The sequence below is a fragment of the Pan troglodytes genome, chromosome 6, assembly GCF_028858775.2.
Source record: "Pan troglodytes isolate AG18354 chromosome 6, NHGRI_mPanTro3-v2.0_pri, whole genome shotgun sequence".
Classification (NCBI taxonomy): domain Eukaryota; kingdom Metazoa; phylum Chordata; class Mammalia; order Primates; family Hominidae; genus Pan; species Pan troglodytes.
The window spans coordinates 145,394,150-145,416,658 of NC_072404.2; the positions used below are offsets into that span (position 1 = coordinate 145,394,150).

At 43.7% G+C, this 22,509-nt stretch overlaps 1 protein-coding gene across 3 annotated transcripts in view; it reads right to left on the reverse strand.

Moving 5' to 3' along the window:
• Window positions 1-19,766, reverse strand: part of ZC3HC1 (zinc finger C3HC-type containing 1) — a 34,580-nt gene extending 14,814 nt beyond the window's left edge. For 2 of the 3 annotated variants that reach the window (XR_010158994.1, XR_010158993.1), the window contains exons 1-4: window positions 19,476-19,714; window positions 17,281-17,392; window positions 9,251-9,401; window positions 7,783-7,866 (exon numbers count right to left, since the gene is read on the reverse strand). Coding sequence is in view for 1 of the 3 variants with exons in the window: in XM_001156206.6 (XP_001156206.5) it covers window positions 7,783-7,866; window positions 9,251-9,401; window positions 17,281-17,392; window positions 19,476-19,708 (580 nt within the window). In the remaining 2 variants the exon portion in view is untranslated. Of the gene's footprint in view, window positions 1-7,782; window positions 7,867-9,250; window positions 9,402-17,280; window positions 17,393-19,475 lie in introns of all 3 variants that reach the window. The other variant, XM_001156206.6, reaches the window with a different exon arrangement.
• Window positions 19,767-22,509: the final 2,743 nt, after the last annotated feature.

Here is a 22,509-nt window from a genome sequence, read left to right on the forward strand (position 1 = left end):
AGGCTTGAAAGGCTCTGACATACTCCCTGGAATCCAGAAGGACATGTGCAAGTATAGAGCTATACACATGCCCAGCAAAGACCTGAAAAGGCCCTAAGCTCTCATCTCTGGCTGATGCTGAGGTTCTGCACAAGCAGGAAGTGAAGGCTAACACAGAACTGCAAACTGCCTGCTTGACTACTGAAGGTGTGCTCCCCCCACCACACACAGAGCTCCTTGGCAAGACTGGGGGACTTATTTGTTCCAGGCATTTAAAGAAATCTCTGTCCAATCATCCTGTGAAAGTTGATTTTGAGGCCGGGCACAGTGGCTCACGCCTGTAATCCCAACACTTTGGGAGGCCGAGGTGGGCGGATCACGAGGTCAGCAGTTCAAGACCAGCCTGGCCAACACGGTGAAACAGTCTCTACTAAAAATACAAAAATTAGCCAGGCATGGTCGTGGGTGCCTGTAATCCTAGCTACTCGGGAGGCTGAGGCAGGAGAATTGCTTGAACCTGGGAGGTGGAGGTTGCAGTGAGCCGAGACCATGCCATTGCACTCCAGCCTGGGCAACAGAGCAAGATTCCCTCTAAAAAAAAAAAAAAAAGTAAGTTGATTTTGATAATTTTTGTAAGTGTTCTTTTTGCTCTCATAGAAGATTTTCAGATGCCCTTCCTCCACCATCCCCACTGAAGACATCCTACACAGATTGAGAAAAGAAACATGAATTTGAGGCCAGGTACAGTTGCTCATGACTGTAATCCTAACATTTTGGGAGGCTGAGGTAGGAGGATCACTTGAAGCCAGGAGTTTGAGATCAGCCTGGGCAATATAGTGAGACCCCATCTCTACCAAAAAATAAAAATTAGCTGGATGTGGTGGCATACGCCTGTAGTCATAGTTACTCAGGAGGCTGAGGCAGGAGGATTGCTTAAGCCCAGGAATTCAAAGCTGCAGTGAGCTATGATTGTGCCACTGCACTGTAGCCTGGGAGAGAGAGAGAGAGGAGAGAGAAACGTGTACTTGATAGAAGAAATGGAAGGGAGGAAGGAAGGAAGGAAGGAAGGAAGGAAGGGAAGGAGGGAGGGAGGGAGGGGAAGAGGGGAAGGGGGAAGGGAAGGAGGGAAGGGAGGGAGGGGAGGGAAGGAAAGGAAGGGAAGGAAAAGAAAGAAGGGAAGGAAGGGAAAGATGGGAAGGAGGGGAAGGAGGGAGGGAGGAAGGGAGGGATGGACTACCTGATAGAAGAAATAATACTTACAAATATATCAGTGCTCTCCTGCTTACTAAAATTAATTTTAAAAATTAATTATTATTAGCCAGGTGGCACTTGTAAACCCAGCTACTCTGGATACTGAGGCAGAAGTATCACTTGAGCCCAAGAGTTCAAGGTCAGTCTGGGCAATAGAGAGAGACACCATCTTTTTCCTTTGCTGCAGTGCAGTGGTGCAATCATGGCTCACCACAGCCTTAACCTCCCAGGCTTATGCGATCTTGCCACCTCAGCTTCCCGAGTAGCTGGGAACACAGGTATGCGTAACCATGCCCAGCTAATTTTTTGTATTTTTTGTAGAGATGGGGTTTTACTATATTGTCCAGGCTGGTCTTGAATTCCTGGACTCAAGCAATCTGCCCACTTCAGCCTCCGAAAGTGCTGGGACTACCCTGGCTGCATTTTAGTTTAATTGTAATGATTATTCTCTTATTTGAGTTTCAGATATTCACAAGTGGGGTAATGGATCTCCTTTAAGCTGGCTATTCTATTCTTTTAGCATTGTCTGTAGCATTTCTGTAGCATTCTTTTTTTTTTTTTTTTTTTTTTTGAGACGGAGTCTTGCTCTGTCGCCCAGGCTGGAGTGCAGTGACACGATCCTGGCTCACTGCAACCTCTGCCTCCCAGGTTCAAGCAATTCTCCTGCCTTAGCCTCCCCAGTAGCTGGGACTACAGGCACGTGCCACCATGCCTGGCTTGTTTTTTGTATTTGCAGTAGAGATGGGGTTTCACTGTGTTAGCCAGGATGGTCTCAAACTCCTGACCTCGTGATCTGCCTGCCTCGGTCACCCAAAGTGTTGGGATTACAGGCGTGAGCCACCACGCCTGGCCTGTCTGTAGCATTCTTGAAAGCATTCTTGCTTTCTAGCAACAACAGGATATTCTGGATCCAAGTTGATTTATTGTCCTTGCCCCAAGACATGGAATCAGCAACTCTCCAAAGAGCCTGATCCTTTTAATCATAGTAGACTAAAATGAGGGACCAAAATCTGGTTGCTAACAATGCAAAGAAGTGTGGGCAGAAGTGCTGCTGTTACTACATTTGGGCCCCTTCTAATAGCAAAACTGGAAAAGATATTTTTTTAAACAGCCTTACTGAGGTCTGATTGACATAAACTGCACATGTTTGATAAGTTTTAACGTGCACATCCATGTAGCCATCACTGCTAGGTTTCTATTTTAACACCTTGAGTTTATAATTTATTTTCCCAATTTAATGCCGCATATTATTCTATCCTGTTTTTCTTTCATTTCCTTTTTTTTTTTTTTTTTTTTTTTTAAAGAGACAGGGTCGGCAGGGCATGGTGGCTCAAGCCTGTAATCCCAGCCCTTTGGGAGGCCGAGGCGGGCATATCACGAGGTCAGGAGATTGAGACTATCCTGGCTAACACGGTGAAACCCCGTCTCTACTAAAAATACAAAAAATTAGCCGGTTGTGGTGGCGGGCGCCTGTAGTCCCAGCTACTGGGTTGGCTGAGGCAGAAGAATGGCGTGAACCCCGGAGGCGGAGCTTGCAGTGAGCCGAGACCCTGCCACTGCACTCCAGCCTGGGCGACAGAACGAGACTCCGTCTCAAAAAAAAAAAAAAAAAAGAGACAGGGTCTTGCTCTGTCATGCAGGCTGGAAGGCAGTGACATGATTATAGCTCACTATAACTTGGAATTCCTGGGTTAAAGGGATCCTCCTGCTTCAACCTCACGAGTAGCTTAGGATGACAGGGGTATGCCACCACATCTGGCTAATTTTAAAAAATTTTTTTCTTTGTAGAGACAGGGTGCCCAGCCTGGTCCCAAACTCCTGGCCGCAAGTGATCCTCCCACCTCGGCCCTGCAAAACACTGGGATTACAGGCATGAGACTCCATGCCTGGCTGGGGTTATTACTTTAAGTCCTTTTATGTCTTCTAAGTTTAGTTCTTTGCCTCAAGACTTACCCCTTGCAGTTTGTACTCTACCCTAGTTCATGTTATCTATAACATCTCTTCCTTCAAAAAATCTCGTAGCTTCTCATCACATACATTTAATAAAATCATGGTTTGGCCACTGTCTTCACTTTAGTCTTCTCTTCTATTCTCCCCACAGGGACACTGTGAGCCAGCCCTGTGAAACTATTACAGCATTCCCCAAATGTACCATCCTTTGGCCTTTTGCTTTTACCCACTGTTGCTGGTCTTTCAAATTCAGCCTAGAGGCCAGGCACAGTGGTTCACGCTTGTAATCATAGCCCTTTGGGAGGCCGAGGAGAGTGGATCATTTGAGGTCAGCAGTTCAAGACCAGCCTGGCTAATATGGTGAAACCCCGTCTCTACTAAAAATACAAAACTTAGCCAGGTGGTAGCGGCATGCACCTGTAATCCCAGGTACTCGGGGGTGCTGAGGCAGAAGAATCGCTTGAGCCTGGGAAGCGGAGTTTGTGGTGAGCTGAGATCAAGCCACTGCACTCAAGTCTGGGCGACAGAGTGAGACTGTCTCAAAAAAAAAACAGCCGAGTGAAGTGGCTTCCTTCTTCAAAAAATCTCGTAGTTTCGCACCTGAACCTGGGAGGCGGAGGTTGCAGTGAGCCCTGTGAAACTATTCAGCATTCCCCAAATATATCAGCACTTTTTTTTTTTAATGGAGTCTCACTGTGTCGCCCAGGCTGGGGTGCAGTGTTCAAGCGATTCTCCTGCCTCAACATTCCCTAGTAGCTGGGATTACAGGCATGCGCCACCACGCCCGGCTAATTTTTTTGTATTTTTAGTAGAGACGGGGTTTCACCACATTGGCTAGGCTGCTCTCGAACTCCTGACCTTGTGGTCCTCCCGCCTTGGCCTTCCAGACTGCTGGAATCACAGGTGTGAGCCATCATGCCTCGCCACTTTGCCTTTTTTCTTGGACTGTATTGCAGAATGTGGATTTGGAGCAAGTGGTCCTGAAGCACTTATTTTGTCACCCACAGATTAAGATTTTCCTCCACAGGCTACACTTGAAGGTCTCAACACTTTGAAGTCTCCTCTTATGGGGCATCCAGTCTAACCCTCTGGCTTGCTACTTAGCAATGGGTGTTCTGTGATGGGGTGATTTGGAAGGAAGGAGTCTGCCCCTTTCTGAGCCACAACAGTGAAGCCATTTGATCTGAGCCTAGGTGGGAGAGATATTTTAATAGATAAACATTCTAGCTTTGATTTTTCTGAAGAGTAATATGCCTGTTTTTTTTTTTTTCCACGATTCAGGGGATTTTCTTTGTTGACTCTGCGTGAATTTGCAATCCACGGGAAAAGTTGGAGAAAGAACAAAGTTGGCTTTAAAAGTCAAGGTAAGGCTGGGAGCGGTGGCTCACGCCTGTAATCCCAGCACTTTGGGAGGCAGAGGCAGGTGGATCACCTGAGGACAGGAGTTCAAGACAGCCTGGCCAAAATGGTGAAACCTCGTCACTACTAAAAATAATACTTTGGGAGGCTGAGGCAGGAGAATCGCTTGAACTCAGGAGGGAAAAATTAGCCAGGCATGGTGGCGGGCACCTGTAATTCCAGCTACTCAGAAGGCTGAGGCAGGAGAATTGCCTGAACCCAAGAAGCGGAGGTTGCAGTGAGCCAAGATCGCGCCACTGCACTCTAGCCTGGGTGACAGAGTGAGACTCCATCTCAAAATAAAAATAAAAATAAAATAAAATAAAATGTTTAAAGAAATTTAATTTAGCTTATAATTATTGGCAAATGTTAGAAAAAAATTACTTTCGAAATTATTAGTTTTGCTTAATAAATTTAAGCATAAAGTGCAATAATTGAGTGTTCTTTTATCCACACAAATGTCCTTTGAATGTTAAAGAACCAAACCAAGGGATCATATAATTGAAAGGTTATATCTAAGATCCATGTAGGAGGTAGAATGGATAGGTCAAAGTGGGTGATGATAGAGAAGAGCATCTAAAGTGACTTTCAGGTTTCTGGCTAGGACAACTGGATGGGAGGTCAGTGCCATTTGCCAAGATGGAGAAAGTTTTAGGTATAAGATGAAGAGTTCAGTTTTACACACATTGAGTTCCAGGTACCTATAATATTAAGTGGAAATGTTTAGAAAGTAGATGAAAATATGAGTCAAGCTCAAAAGAGAGGTCTGGATAGGAATTAGAGGTCTCCGAGGTGGTAGCTGAAGTTATGAATGAGATCAGGAAAGCAAAATGTACAGTGACAAGAGTTGGGAACCACCAATAGAGCCCTGGGCAGACCTTAAAAACTTGGACAGCCAGGCGCGGGGGCTCACGCCTACAGGCCTCCCAGCAATTCTGGAGGCCAAGGCAGGCGGATCACTTGACGTCAGGAGTTCAAGACCAGCCTGGCCAACATGGTGAAACCCTGTCTCTACTAAAAATACAAAAATTAGCTGGGTGTGGTGGCACGCACCTGTAGTCACAGCTACTCGGGAGGCTGAGGCAGGAGAATTGCTTGAACCCAGGAAGCAGAGGTTGCAGTGAGCCTAGACTGAGCCACTGCAGCACTCCAGCCTGGGCGACAGAGCAAGACTCCATCTCAAGGAAAACAAACAAACAAACAAACAAACAAACTTGGACTGAGTGCACTAGACAAGGATGGAATCAAATCCTCATAGGACCAAGTTTTGTTATACAATACAGGTAAATAACTAGTAAATCCTAGCTATTTCAACAGCAGGAAATCCTTATTATACAATCATCTTCACTTAAACAATTTTATTTAATAATCCCTTTTCTACCACCCTTTCATTGATCAAAGGTAGAGGGGAATCTCTGGTTATTTTCAATCTATTTTCTCCTTTTAGTGGTAAATCATGGAATATTCTTAGCCATCAGTGACCCTGGAATTAGCCTGCCATCCTACTGAAATAAAAAATATACCTATATGGCACTGATTCCTGGACAAGGCATGAAATATACAGATGAATAGTGTTGCTTTTTAACTATGGGTCTAAAGAATCTTTTATACTTGCTCTTAGATTCCCCACCAGAGGGCTCTGCTGTTGAAGCTGTTTACTCAGCAGGAATATGCCTATGTGATCATCAAAATATTTTTTATTTTTCATAGAGATGAGGTCTTACTATATTTATTGCTCAGGCTGGTCTCAAACTCCTAAACTCAAGCAATCCTCCTATCTTGGCCTCCCAGTGTTAGGATTATGGTTGGGAGCAACTGTGCCTGGCCGATGAAAATATCTTTAAAAACCCAGTTGAGATTACACTTTGGGCTCTCTTATTCCAAAGTGTTCTGTGCACACATCAGTAGTTCCTGATTCAAGGGAGAGTATGTCCTCTCATGGCCCTTATATAGACAGGAAATAGGAGGTTGGACCTGGCCTTCCCAGACAGGCAGCCTGTGGCTGTGATGACACCCTTACTTCAGTGCTGCTGTGATAGTGTACTGTTTTACCGCAATAAACTGCAGATTTGTGATCACTCTCACTTGGGGTCCTGTGAGTCTTCTTTAGCAAATGAACCCTGTTTAACTTCCACCATTATTGCTGTTAGTACTCCCTCTACAGGAAACCTAGGTAGAACATGGCGTTGCTTGGTGTGGTGGGAAAAGCAGAGGGTTTGAAATCAGATTAAACTTAGTTATAGCTTCTCTCTAGTTGGTTTTAAGACCTCTGATTCTTAGTTTCCTCACCTAAATGAACTGGGTCATGGCCGGGCACAGTGGCTGATGCCTGTAATCCCAGCAGTTTGGGAGGCCAAGGCAGGCAGATCACTTGAGGTCAGGAGTTTGAGACCAGCCTAGCCAACATGGTGAAACCCCATCTCTACAAAAAAATTTAAAAATTAGCAGGGTGTGGCAGCGTGTACCTGTAATCCCAGCTACTCAGGAGGCTGAGGCAGGAGAATCGCTTGAACCTCGGAGGTGGAGGCTGCAGTGAGTTGAGATCGTGCCACCTCACTCCAGCCTGGGTGAAAGAGCGAGGCTCTGTCTCAAAAAAAAAAAAAAAAAAAAAAAAAAAAAAAGAACTGGGTTGGTAGTATCTACCTCCCAGGGCCCCTGTAAGGATTAAATGGGATAATGCATATATATGTCTAAAGCCTTAAGCATGTCAAATGCACTTCATGAAGGTAAGTAATAACACAAGTGAATATAAGTTTTTCTGGAAATAATGCAAATAGAAAAGGAGAAAAAGAGGCCGGGCACAGTGGATCACCCCTATAATCCCAATCCCAGCACTTTGGGAGGCCGAGACGGGCGGATCATCTGAGGTCAAGAGTTCGAGACCAGAGTGACCAACATGGTGAAACCCCACCTCTACTAAAAATACAAAATTAGCTGGGCGTGGTGGTGCACGCCTGTAATCCTAGCAACTCTGGAGGCTGAGGCAGGAGAATCGCTTGAATGCGGGAGGTGAAGGTTGCAGTGAGCCCAGATCGCACCACTGTACTCCAGCCTGGGCAACAAGAGTGAAACTCCATCTCAAAAAAAAAAAAGAAAAGAAAAGGAGAAAAAGAAAGTTCAAAGACTAGGTTTTCACAAACAGACAATATTAGAAATTCAATGATGAAGGAAAAATGGTGAACAGGAATTCTCAAAAATAAGTACCTGGGGATGGGCTGTCTGGCCAGAAACAGAACTTCTCATGGGCAGTACACAAGGCTTTCTTCAGCTCAGCACATCGTTGCTTATCTGAAATCCACATAAACAGCAACACCTTAAAAAACACTATATAGATTCAGAATCCAATGAATGGCCTCTAAGAGCAGAGATTTAACTAAAAATAAGAGAATTTTAAAATGTGAAAATATTATCAAGTACATAATCTTAATATTTTCCACAAAACAGGTTTTAAATTGAGATCCTGAGATCAACAAAGGAGATACCATGTATCTTATTTTTATTTTTTATTTTTTTGAGACAGAGTCTTGCTCTGTCGCCCAGGCTTGAGTGTAGTGGTGCAATCTCGGCTCATTGCAACCTCCATCTCCCAGGCCCAAGCGATGCTCCTGCCTCAGCCACCTGAGTAGTGTTTTGTATTTTTAGTAGAAATGGGGTTTCACCATGTTAGTCAGGCTGGTCTCAAACTCCCAACCTCATGTGATCCACCCACTTCAGCCTCCCAAAATGCTGGGATCACACACGTGAGCCACTGCGCCCGGCCCCCATGTATCTTATAAAGCAGAGCATTCAAAAGTGTGAGACTTCATAAAAGTCCTTTGTCACTCTTCGTCTAGAAGTATACATTTTGGAATAATAAAGTAAATATGCTGCTGTTACCTAGATTACATTAAGTCAAGTCCATGCTGCAGTAGCTAGCTTAGTTAAAAAAAAAAAAAAAAAGGCCGGGCACGGTGGCTCACGCCTGTAATCCCAGCACTTTGGGAGGCCGAGGCGGGTGGATCACAAGGTCAGGAGATCAAGACCATCCTGGCTAACATGGTGAAACCCCGTCTCTACTAAAAATACAAAAAATTAGCCAGGCGTGGTAGCAGGCACCTGTAGTCCCAGCTACTTGGGAGGCTGAGGCAGGAGAATGGTGTGAACCCAGGAGGCGGAGCTTACAGTGAGCCAAGATCGCACCACTGCACTCCAGCCTGGGGGACAGAGCAAGACTCCGTCTCAAAAAAAAAAAAAAAAAAAAAGACTGGCCAGGCACTATGGCTTACCCCTGTAATCCCTGCACTTTAGGAGGCCAAGGTGGGCGGATCACTTGAGCTCAGGAGTTTAAGACTAGCCTGATCAACATGGTAAAACCCCACCTCTACAAAAAAAAACAAAAATTAGCCAGGTGTAGTGGCACTGTGCCTGTAGTCCCAGCTACTTGGGAGGCTGAGGAAGGATCGCTTGAGCCCAGGAGGTTGAGGCTGTGGTGAGTTGTAATTGCACTATTACATCTTGCTCAGCCTGGGCAACAAGCAAGACCCCATCTCAAAAAAAAAAAAAAAAGATTAAAAAAAAAGATTGAAGTACGCATTTTTTGATCAAACTAAAATGACCTTTTTTCCCCCCCCAGAAAACCAGGATAGTATATATTTGAGTGTGGAGAAAAATGTAATTTGTACCTTATACTTACATCTGTCAAAGTCAAAAGCTGGTTGTAAACTGGCACAGAGAAAAGCTTGACAGCTAGAGCACTTGAGCATATCACATTCCACTGTGACCCAGCCATATTTTGCACAGACGAGTGGAGACAGCTCGGAGGGCTTACCTGCCCATTTCAAAGAGTATCCATGTTAAGAAAAACAACATCGCAAATATATATATATGTGTGTGTGTATGTGTGTGTGTGTGTGTGTGTGTGTATACACATACTGTTTTTTTTTATTTTTGAGAAAAGTTCTCACTCTGTCTCCCAGGCTGCAGTGGCATGATCTAAGCTCACTACAACCTCACCCTCTCAGGTTCAAGCAATTCTCCCACCTCAGCTTCCCAAGTAGCTGGGACCACAGGTGCACGCCACCACACCCAGCTAATTTTTGTATTTTTTGGTAGAGATGGGGTTTCACCATGTTGCTCAGGCTGGTCTTGAACTCCTGAACTCAGATGATCTGCCTACCTTGGCCTCCCAAAGTGCTGGAATCACAGGTGAACGCTGCAAGTATATTAAAATGAGTAAGTCATAAATTACAATCTTAACTCATTCTTTTTTTTTTTTTTTTTCGAGACAGAGTCTTGCTCTGTCACCCTGGCTGGAGTACAATGGCACAGTCTCGGCTCGGTTTCTGCAACCTCCACTTCCTGGGTTCAAGTGATTCTCCTGCCTCAGCCTCCCGAGTAGCTGGGATTACAGGCTTCTGCCACTGCACCCAGCTAATTTTTGTATTTTTAATAGAGACGGGGTTTCATCATCTTGGCCAGGTTGGTCCTGAACTTGTGACCTTGTGATCCACCCACCTCGGCCTCCCAAAGTGCTGCAATTACAGGCGTGAGCCACTGTGCCCGGCCCAACTCATTCTTAATGTATATAGGAATAAACATTAAGGAGAAAGGCAATGAGAAAAGTGGTAAAAACTATTTTTAATGCACAGGCCCATACTTCACAGACTGATGAAGGTCATTTAAGTAATAAGTGGAGGGGAAAAGCTATTAACTTATTCTTGAAGAAGCACTATGTATTTTATGTGTTTAAAATGTTTATTGGCCAAGCACAGTGGCACATGCTTGTAATCTCAGCACATTGGGAGGCTGAAGCGGGAGGATCACTTGAGCTCAGGAGTTGAAGATCAGCCTGGGCAACACGGCGACACCTCATCTCTATGGAAAATCAAAAAATTAGCGGGATGTGGTGGTGCATGCCTGTAGTCTCAGCTAATTGAGAGGCTGAGGGAGGAGGATAGCTTGAGCCCAGGAGATCAAGGCCACAGTAAGATACGATCACACCACTGCCCTCTAGCCTGGGCAACAGAATGAGACCCTGTCTCAAAAAAAAAAAAAAGTTTATTATTGGTTGTCTGGTAGAATATAGCATCCATTAATTTTCACTGAATCTGAAATACTAGGAACTTAAAGGCACCAGTGAAAGTACTGGGATATGCCTAAACAATAAGAGATAGTCAAAGTTAAACACACAGAAATATTTTCTGCCATTCACCTACTGTACCCCATCCATTTTTACTTTCCAAAGAATAAAGGCAATAAAATTATCCCTCCAAAATTAGATTGCTAGTATCAATGGGGATGTGTGAGAATGTGTTTTACACAGCTAAAAGCATCTGTAAGTATGTATTTGGAAAGGTATCCTAAAACATTTATTACTCCTTAATATTAAATGCTCAGTTTTTTTGTTTGTTTTGTTTTTTGAGATGGAGTCTTGCTCTGTTGCCCAGGCTGGAATGCAATGGCACGATCTCAGCTCACTGCAACCTCTGCCTCCTGGGTTCAACCGATTCTCCTGCCTCCGCCTCCCGAGTAGCTGGGATTACAGGCGTGCGCCACCATGCCCCACTAATTTTTGTAATTTTAATAGAGAAGGGGTTTTGCTATGTTGGCCAGGCTGGTCTCGAATGCCTGACCTTGAACGCCTGAGGCCCTCCTCGGCCTTCCACGGTGCTGGGATTACAGGTATGAGCCACCTCGCCCAGCTTCAGTTTTTAATAATCTACGTGGGCCGGGTGCGGTGGCCCCAGCACTTTGGGAGGCTGAGATGGGCAGATCACTTGAGGTCAGGAGTTTGAGACCAGCCTGGCCAACATGGTGAAACCCCATTTCTACTAAAAATACAAAAATCAGCCGGGTGTGGTAGTATGAACCTGTAATCCCAGCTATTGGGGAGGCTGAGGCAGGAGACTCGCTTGAACTTGGGAGGCGGAGGTTGCAGTGAGCTGAGATGGTACCACTGCACTCCAGCCTGGGCAACACAGCAAGATTCTGTCTCAAAAGAAAAATTCTACCTGAAGAGCTCTTATTTCACAAAGCACAGTAAAAAAAAAAGGATAAAATATGAAAGAAGATGCAGGAAAGTTATACATTTTTATAAAGGGATATAGGAATTTGAAAGACATTCCAACATCAGCAAAGGAAGAATGAAGACTGGAAAACAAAATTCAGATACAAATATTAAAGGAGCCATGATTATCTAGAATAAAATAATGGTTAAATAAATAATCATTATATCCAAAATGTTGATCAATTTATAGCCAATGAACAAAAAGGAAATGGATCTAAATATTTTATCAAAATCAAGATTTAATGCAAGAAATAATGGTAGAAGGATGGTTAAAATACCTTCCCTTTCCTGAGCAATTCAGTCTTAAAGCCATTAGGCGGTGAACAAGGAAGATGTCGGAGCCAGGAGGCTGCGAAGAGGCAGCTCAGCCCAGGGTGTCAGAACCAAAGTGGTATGTAACAGGCATTCACTTGCAGGCAGCCAAGTGTGGAGTGCTAGGACCTAAATGGGGTGACGAGAGATTCATGCAAGAAAGGATGGCAGCATGGCAGAAATGGGAGATTAAGCACATATAGGGGATTGATCAAAGTAGTAAATATATTAAGGATAACAAATTATGTTTCACAGTGTTGAATATGGGAGGGAAAAATAGGGAAAAGGAGAAAACTAGAATGAATCCTGTGATGTACAATTGCAACTGGAGATGTCAGCAGGAACTCATCATTTTTTAAAATATAGAGATAAATGGATGTAAATTTAGATGTGTGTATACATGTGAATGTGTGTGTCTGTGTGTGTGTACATAAACATATATATTTTCTAGCTTTTTCCTCTGAGAGGGCCTGAGAACAGTGGCATCCCACTAGCTATGAGTTCTCCCTGCACCCAGATCTTGGCATTCATTCATGCATTTATATAGAGACAGGATCTTGCTATGTTGCCCAGGCTGGTCTCTCCTGGGCTCAGGCAATTGTCCCACCTGGGCCTCCCAAAGTGCTGGGATTACAGGTGTGCCACCATGCCCAGTTCAGATCTTAGCTTTTAAATAACATTCTCCACTGAAAAACAGCCAAGGATCCTTGTAAAATTGGCTGATTCCAGGGATGGGGCAAGAAAAATACAAGATAAGCCGAGAACAACTTGTTCCTGAAAGCAATAAAGAGGTCATGGGTTATGGGACATGTCAAAAGGCCACAGAAGCCAACCTGAGGGGGATGTCACTGACTAAATAAGGAACAACTGGAGTATCAAAATATATAATGATAGTAATGAATTATAACCCATTGAATAACAAAGAAAATATTGAGTCCATGTTACTACAAATAAATCAATTACATAAAGTTTGATAAGGACTGGGATATTTACAAAGTTTCAAAGAACTTCCCCACAAAGTACTTTTTATTTACAAAGGAGGAAAGAGTTATTTTACAATAGAAATGCCAGATACTCCCTTAATCAAGTGATCAAAGTGATCATCACCATAAAGGGATAAATAGAAATCACGTGTCACCTGACAGGCTGCAATGAGAATGCAGCATTGCTTCACGACACTCCTGCATAACCTGAATCTAATCACAAAGAAACATCAAACAAATGTCATTGACATACACTCTACAACATAACTGTTCTGTAATCTTCAAAAGTATCAAGATCATGAAATTCAAGAAAAAACTGAGGAAATGTTCCAGATTAAAGGAGAATAAAGCAACATGACAACTAAATGTACTGTGTGATTCTCAACTGGATACTTCAACTATAAAGAATGTTATTAGTACAACTGATGAAAAAACTGGGGTCTGAGGATTGAAGGGTAGTAACTTATCAATGTCAATTTTCTGATTTTGATGGTTGCATTCTGGTTATGTAGGACAAAGTCGTTGTTTGTAGGAAATATTTGGGAGTAGTAAGACATCACTTTGGTGGCTTACTTTCAAATAGCTCAGGGAAAAAAGGTTCTTTGTAATCTCTGCAACCTTTCTGTAAGTCTGTAATTTAAAAATTTTTAAGAATCACTGTAAAAAATTACCATCTAAGTCTTTCTGTCCTTGCACACAGGTAATAAAGTAGTGAAAAGCAGAGGACGTGGTGTGGTACCACATTTCTTCCGCCTTCAGTCTCTGCTTTCACAGAGCTACCCATCAGTACCATGTTGGCCATGTTGGAGTAGAGTATCCTCAGCTTTACAACCTCTATGGTCTATAGGAGACAAAATGACAGCCCAGAGAAGAATTTGCCATTTTCAGTGGAAAACAAGTGGCAATTACTAATTATGATGACTTGTACTTTGGATCTCATTTGCTGCACTTTCCTTTATAAGACATCAACTGGGCCAGGTGCAGTGGCTCACGCCTGTAATCCCAGCACTTTGGGAGGCTGAGGTGGGTGGATCACCTGACTTCAGGAGTTTGAGACCAGCCTGGCCAACATGGTGAAACTAAAAATATAAAAACTAGCCGGGCATGGTGGTGGGAGCCTGTAATCCCAGGTACTTGGGAGGCTGAGGCAGGAGAATCGCTTGAACCCGGGAGGCAGAGGTTGCAGTAAGCCAAGATCACACCAGTGCACTCCATCCTGGGTGGCAGAGTAAGACTCCATCTCAAAAAAAAAAAAAAAAAAAAAAGACATCAATGGCTTAAGATGGATGTTTGAGCTCACAATCTCTTTGATACTATGCAGCCATAAAAGGAACGAGATCATGTCCTTTGCAGGGATGTGGATGAAGCTGGAAGCCATTATCCTCAGCAAACTAACACAGGAACAGAAAACCAAACACATGTTCTCACTTATAAGTGGGAGCTGAATGATGAGAACACATGGACACATGAGGGGAACGACATACACTGGGGCCTGTTGGAGGTGGGAGTCGGGGGAGGGAAAGCATCAGGAGGAATAGCTAACAGATGCTGGGCTTAATACCTAGGCGATGGATTGATCTGTGCAGTAAACCACCATGGCACACGTTTACCTATGTAACAAACCCGCACATCCTACACATGTACCCCGGAACTGAAGATAAAAGTTGAAGAAAAAAAGGCCAGGCATGGCGGCTCATGCCTGTAATCTTGGCACTTTGGGAGGCCAAGGCAGGAGGATTGCCTGAGCTCAAAAGTTTGAGACCAGACTGGGCAACACAGTGAAACCCCATCTCTACTAAAATACAAAAAATTAGCCAGGCATGGTGGCGGGCGCCTGTAATCTCAGCTACTTGGGAGGCTGAGGCAGGAGAATTGCTTAAACCCAGGAGGTGGAGGTTACAGTGAGCCAAGATGGCACCACTGTACTCCAGCCTAGATGACAGAATGAGACTCCATCTCAAAAAAAAAAAGTTGAAGGGAAAAAAGGAAACAAAACAATGGATCAAATTCTTGAAGTCAGGCATATAGCACACTAGGTATGTTTCTAAATAAACTTATGACATAACGTTTAATGTCTCTTCGTGAAACATGCAATGTGATAGCTGGTATGTGCTTACTTTTTCATTTGGCTAATATTCCAGTATAAGTATTTTTTTGAGACGGAGTCTTCTCTGCCACCCAGGCTGCAGTGCAGTGGCATGGTCTCAGCTCACTGCAACCTCTGCCTCCCAGGTTCAAGCAATTCTCCTGCCTCAGCCTCCTGAGTAGCTGGGATTACAGGCGCATGCCACCACACCCAGCTAACTGTGCATTCTTTTTTTTTCTTTTTGAGATGGAGTCACACTCCTGTTGCCCAGGCTGGAGTGCAGTGGCATGATCTCGGCTCACTGCAACCTCCGCCTCCCAGGTTCAAGCAATCCTCCTGCCTCAGCCTCCCGAGTCACTGGGACTACAAGCATGTGCCACCATGCCTGGTTAATTTTTGTATTTTTAGTAGAGACAGGGTTTCACCATGTTGGCCAGGCTGGTCTCAAACTCTTGACCTCGTAATCCACTTGCCTCAGCAACCCAAAATGCTTGGATTACAGGCGTAAGCCACGACGCCCGGCCTAATTTTGTATTTTTAGTAGCGTCAGGGTTTCACCATATTGTCCAGGTTGCTCTCAAACTCCGGACCTCAGGTGATCCGCCCACCTTGGCCTCCTAAAGTGCTAGGATTACAGGCGTAAGCCACCATGCCTAGCCAGTATTAGTTTCTTGATCAAAAAAAGATGTGTGCTTTGGCTTATTTTATGGTCTTAAATTCTGAGATTTTGTTAATTTTTGATTCCTAGGTCAAGACCTTGTTAATAGTTTATAAGACAGAAATTCAGGGCCAGGTTTGGCGGCTCAGGCCTGTACTCCCAACCCTCTGGGAGGCTGTGGCAGCATAATTGCTTGAGGCCAGGAGTTCGAGACCAGCCTGGGCAACATAGCAAGACTCTGTCTACACACACACACACACACACACACACGGGTGGGGGTGGAAACTTGCAGGAAAAAAAAGCAGCTGGAGCTACTAAAGACTTCTCTCAAAGCAAGGTAATGTGAACAGCTTTTAAGGTGGCTCCAATGATCCCTGCCTTCTTATATTCATGCCCTTGTGTTATCTGCTCCTCTTGAGTATGGGCTGGCCTAGTGACTTGCTTCTAATGCATAAAATATGACAAAAATGATGAGATGTCACTTTTGAGATTAGATTACAAAAATGAGGCTGGCTTGTATCTTGTTCTCTCCTTTGCTCATTCTGATGGAAGTCAGCTGCCAAGTTGTGAACTTTCCTTTAGAGAAGCCCACATAGCAAGGAACCAAGTGGGGAGGGACATCTCTGGCCAATGGCCAGTATAGAACTGAAGCCCGCTGTCCAACAGACACAAGTAAATGAATCCTGCCAACAGTGTGCCAATGACTGAGTATGGAAGTGGACCCTTTCCTAGTTTTTTTTTTTTTTTTTTTGACACGGAGTCTTGCTCTGCCGCCAAGGCTGGAATGCAGTGAAGCGATCTCGACTCACTGCAAACTCTGCCTCCTAGGTTCAAGCTATTCTCCTGCCTCAGACTCCTGAGTAGCTGGGATTACAAGTGAGCACCACCACACCTGGCTAATTTTGTTTTGTTTTGTTTTATTTTATTTTATTTTTTTCTTTTGAGACAATTTTCCTAGTTGAGCCTTGAAATGACAGTGCCCTGACCAACCTTAATCGCAGCCTGTGAGAGACCCTGAGCCAGAGGACTCAGCTAAGCCATGCCTGGATTCCTGATCCACAGAAATTATTAAATAAAAACTGTTTGTTGTTTTAAGATCACTAAGTTTTGGGGCAATTTGCTATGCAGCAATAGGTAGCTAATACACAAAGGAAAATCTAGAAAGAGACATTACAGTAGTATAGTCTCTAATAATCTAAAAAACATTAGATTATAATCCTGGATCTGCCATTTGCTAACAGGTTCATCTTGGGCAAGTCATATAACCTGCCCCAAACTGTTTCCTCTTCTGTAAAACAAGTATAATAATAATGCTTATTTTCATAGGTTTAAGGTCAAGATCGAATGTGATAATATATACAAAAACATACTATATACAAGTATTAGTTATTATTTCTTCTTTTCTCAGGCTCTTAGTTTTTTCTTCTGTAAAAAGAAAAGGTTAGATAACCTCAACTGTCCCTCTGAGTGATAACATATTAGGATGCTGACTTTCCTATATAATTTCTTACCAAGGTTTGATTTTTAAGTTTAAAACATCGCAGTAAGTGGTGTAATACCTTGGAGGAATTCTAGAAGCAGGCAGAAAGTGCAATTCACATGAACTAAAAAAGGATATAGAAAATGTTTCCACTCTGCTAAAGAAGGCTTCTTTGCTTGTAGATTCCAATGAAGGTTGTTCCACTTGGGGTGATCCATTAACTGACTGGGATGTAGCAGACGTGTCCTTCCTAATATAAAGTGGCAAAACTGTTGGTAAACCTTTCACAGTACCCTCTGCTTAAATGTTATCTAGCTTCTCTACACATCGTATCATAAATCACACCAACGCTGGATTTTAAGCTTCCTAAAAATCATTTTACTCATGTCATTCCTCAGCTTATTATTTTCAGTGGTTTTATAATACTTACTAAATAAAATCCAAATTTTTCAGTCTGGCATTCAAAACTCTTTACAGTTTACCCATATCTAAACTTCAATTTCTACCTCTACAGGGCTCCACTAATCCTAGCAAACTATTCTCCTCACTCACTCACTGTTCTCCACAAGTATTTTGCATAACTTTAGTAGACAGAAAATAAGACTCAAGACTTCAAGTATGCATTATACAATTTGAATCTCTTCAGAAATTCGACTTTTTTTTTTTTTTTGAGATGGAGTCTCGCTCTGTTGCCCAGGCTGGAGTGCAACGGTGTGATCTCGGCTCACTGCAACCTCCACCTCCCAGGTTCAAGCAATTCTCCTGCCTCAGCCTCCCCAGTAGCTGGGATTACAGGCGCGTACCACCAGGCGTGGGCCCGGCTAATTTTTTGTATCTTTAGGACAGACGGGGTTTCACCATGTTGGTCAGGCTGGTGTGTAACTCCTGACTTTGTGACTGGCCCACCTCAGCCTCCCAAAGTGCTGGGATTACAGGCGTGAGCCACAGCGCCTGGCAGAAATTCGACTCTTAACAGCAGAAAAAACAATTTTGATATTTCTACCTGGAGGGACCTTTGATACCCACTCCTTCCAAAAAAAAAAGAACCAATTAGAAAATTCGAATCAAAGTAAAGATCTTCGGGAGATTTCATGAAAAAAAAAATCAGGGAGAAAAAAACTCAGCAAAGCAATTCTCTCATTTTCAGTGGAAGGCATTTCAACAGTGCCTGGGGAATTGCTGAAAGACAAGCATTTATTTATTTATTTAGAGACGGAGTCTCACTCTGTCACTCAGGCTGGAGTGCAGTGACGCGATCTCGGCTCACTGCAACCTCCGCCTCCCAGGTTCAAGCAATTCTGCCTCAGCCTCCCGAGTAGCTGGGACTACAGGCGCGGGCCACCACGCCCGGCTAATTTTTTGTATTTTTAGTAGAGATGGGGTTTCACCGTGTTAGCCAGGATGGTCTTGATCTCCTGACCTCGTGATCTGCCCGCTTCAGCCTCCTCAAAGTGCTGGGATTATAGGCGTGAGCCATCGCGCCCGGCGACAGGCATTATTTTAATAAAAATAGGATTACATCAACGATTATAGCTCAAAAGAAATAAACTTACTCTAAGACTCTCAGAGATTCATAGAGAGCCTCAAGCGGGTGTGGTTCTTGGCGAAAAAAAAAATTCACAGCATCCATAAACTTGGATGGGTAAAAATGACATTTATTTCTCTCTAAATGACAAGATTTAGCATTTTCTTCAATTATGAATGAAGGTAAAAACACCATAGTAGTATTAGCAGTACCTGCTAATTTGTCACCAATGGAAATAATGTTCCCACATTATGGTGGTTGCATGTCTTCAAATACCTTTGTGCTCATCACTACTTCAAAATTATGGTTGACAACACATACTACTAGATATTATGGACTCTTTAATAAAAAGCATTGTTACTGCGTAACTTTTTCCTTTTACCATCTTGATAACTACATTCCAATCTAACTGGTTTCCTTTATAATCCTATGTAATTTACTTTAAGCGTTTAAAAATATTCTGAGAGTTAATAAGCTTCTCCAGAGAGCCAAAGGGGTCCACGACACAAAAAAAGGTTAAGAATCCCCAATTAAGAGAAGTCAAGTGAACTCATTCAGTTAACGGTCCTTTTTCCTTCCAAAAATAATGTCCGATGACAAAATTTCGGCTGCGGTTGGGAATCTGGTACACCCCGAGGGGAAGATCAAAGCCGATCAAACATAGTAACCAGAGTTTCTTTCAGATTCTAAGAAACCATCCCCACTGCCCGAGTCGCCGACCGAGGGGAACCTCCCCCAACCCGCCACCCCTTCCCCAAGCCTTCTCCAATCTTCCAACGCCGGACCCAGGGTTAACTCGTGAACTCACGCGTCCACGCCTCCCTCTTCCGGGGCAATCCCCTCATCTATCAGCTGCCGGATTTTCTGGGGGGTCCCTTCTGGGGAGCGAACTACTGCACCCCAATTCTTTTCAACCCCTACGGCAAACGCTCGTCCCTCACAGGGCGCCGCCATCTTGGTCCGCTGCCGAGTTGCTTCCCCGAGAGTTTGAAGGCTCCGGAACTTCCGTCCTGGGAGGTTAATATCCGCCTCTTGAGGCATCCTGGCTGGGAAACTCTAACCGCGGGGCCCACGCCTTTTCTCAACATTTTAGAACCTTAGAGCGAGCTTAAGGAGGGCTGTACTGTTTAGGACAATCTTGATTAATCGTTTCCTTTATCAACTAGCATATTTAGGTTAAGAGATTTTTAGAACGCTGTCAGACCAAATTCAGCAGGGATGAGGGGCTCAACTTAATTTTCAAGTAATATTAACTAATACGGCCGGGCGCGGTGGCTCATGCCTGTAATCCCAGCGGGTTGGGAGGCCGAGGTGGGCGGATCGCCTGAGGTCAGGAGTTCGAGACCAGCCTGGCCAACATGGTGAAACCCCATCTCTACCAAAAATACAAAAATTAGCTGGACTTGCTGGCGGGCGCCTGTAATCCCAGCTACTAGGGAGGCTGAGGTAGGAGAATCGCTTGAACCCGGGAGGCGGATGTTGCAGTGAGCCGAGATCGCGCCACTGCACTCCAGCCTGGGCGACAAGAGCAAAACTCCGTCTCAAAAAAAATAAAAATAAAAATAAATTAACTCATACGACCTTCCTAAGTTGCACCTTTCTACAAGCGAGGAAATGGTGACCCTCACTTGAGAGCAAATAATTTAGAATCCTTGTTGGAAACCGTGTTATGGATGGATTTAGAAGTCTGTGGCATTTGACACTATTGATACTCCTTCCTTTGTCCAACAAATATTTATTGAAAACGTCCTATTTATTTTTTTTGAGACGGAGTTTTGCTCTTGTTGCTCAGGCTGCAGTGCAATGGCGCGATCTCGGCTCACTGCAACCTGTGCCTCCCGGGTTCAAGCGATTCTCCTACGTCAGCCTCCCGAGCAGCTGGGATTACAGGCATTCGACACCACGCCCAGCAATTTTTTTTTTTGTTGTATTTTTAGTAGGGATGGGATTTCACCATGTTGGTCAGGCTAGCCTTGAACTCTTGACCTCAGGTGATCCGCCCGCCTCGGCCTCCCAAAGTGTTGGGATTACAGGCATGAGCCACCGCGCCCGGCCGAAAGCATCCTATTGATAGTCTCTAGGCATTAGCAATGACAGTCGTGAGCAAAGAAGCTGTAGATCTTGGTGGAGTTAGATGTCAAATTTTCCTATAGTTTTAAAATTATGATTACAAGTGCTCCAAGGATGTACCAAGGTTATAATAGGAGAATCTAATTTAGTTTGCACATTCTCCTGAGAAAAATCAGGTACTGGAGCTGAGATGGATGAGATTGAAGGGAAGAAATCTGTACAGAATCTTCCAACACCCCAGGTTGGAAGACTGATGTGACGAAACAATGGGCAAAGAGGAAAGTGGGATCACCTCCTACCCTTCCAGCACCCTACCTGTGGGCTCCTAACTCTATCAATGTTCCCAGCAGCAGGACCTGCAACCTATTGATCCAATTACCTTTCTGCTGCTCCTAACTCCACCACCACCCTTGTTTCTTCTTTTCTTAGCCAGCTTAAATTCATTACTAATTGTTATCATCATCCCTTTGCAAAATTTGAACATGGATTGAGACTTAGTTAATATGAAGGAAACATTGTTGATTTCACTATATGTAATAATGGCATTGTAGTTATGGTTCTTAAAAGCCCTTCTTTATTAGAAATGCATCTTGAAGTATTTATAGGTGAATTGATATGATGTTTGGAATTTGTTTTGAAGTTATCCAGGAAAACATGTGGAGGAATAGATGAAAAAAGATTGCAAAATTTTAAACTATCGGACTTGGATGATAGAATTGTGGGATTCATTATATTATTCTTTCTGCTATTAAGTATGTTTGACAATATCATAATAAAAAGCAAAATAAATAAGCTAAAAAATGCATGTTCTTGAATACCCTTTGAATTTCCTTGAACCTCTCTTGCTTAATAGTACTTACTTGACAAAACCTCAATCACAGTTGAAGTAAGTTCTCTATTATTGCTTCTGTACCCATACAACTAAATATGGCTAAAGAGAAATGACAAACTTGTCTCTTTATATTCTTGACTTCAAGTGGGACCTTAATTCTGCCCAGTAATTATACTAACTTTATCTAGTCCACTTCTCATCCCACTTTTCATAGATGACTTATTTTTATTTTTTATTTTTTTTAATTTATTTTTTCTTTTTATTTTGATTTTTTTGCAGACGGAGTCTCCCTCTGCTGCCCGCTGGAGTGCAGAGTGCAGTAGCACAATCTCGGCTCATTGCAACCTCTGCCTCCTGGGTTCAAGCGATTCTCCTTCCTCAGCCTCCTGAGTAGCTAGGATTACAGGCACCTGCCACCATGCCTGGCTAATTTGTCATATTTTTAGTAGAGACGGGGTTTTACCATGTTGGCCAGGCTGGTCTCGAATTCCTGACCTCAGGTGATCCGCCCACCTTGGCCTCCCAAAGTGCTGGGATTACAGGCGTGAGCCACCATGCCTGGCCACCTGGCTAATTTTTATATTTTTAGTAGAGACAGGGTTTCACCACATTCACCAGGCTGGTCTCGAACTCCTGACCTCAAGTGATCTGCCCACCTCGTCCTCCCGAAGTGTTAGGATTACAGGTGTGAGCCACTGCACCCACCTTCATAGATGACTATTATATACCTCTCTCCTCAAACACCTTCAATACTTCCATTTATCCATCCTCCCTTTCTGCTAATGACACACTCCCAGGAAAATACTGACTGTACAGTTAGCCATGGTAACAACCAGCAATCAGAGCCAGTTTTAAGTTCAATTGACCCATGATTACTCATCACAGTGAATGTGTTTTTGTAAACTCAATGAATGACAACTTCTTGATTCAGCCAATCACA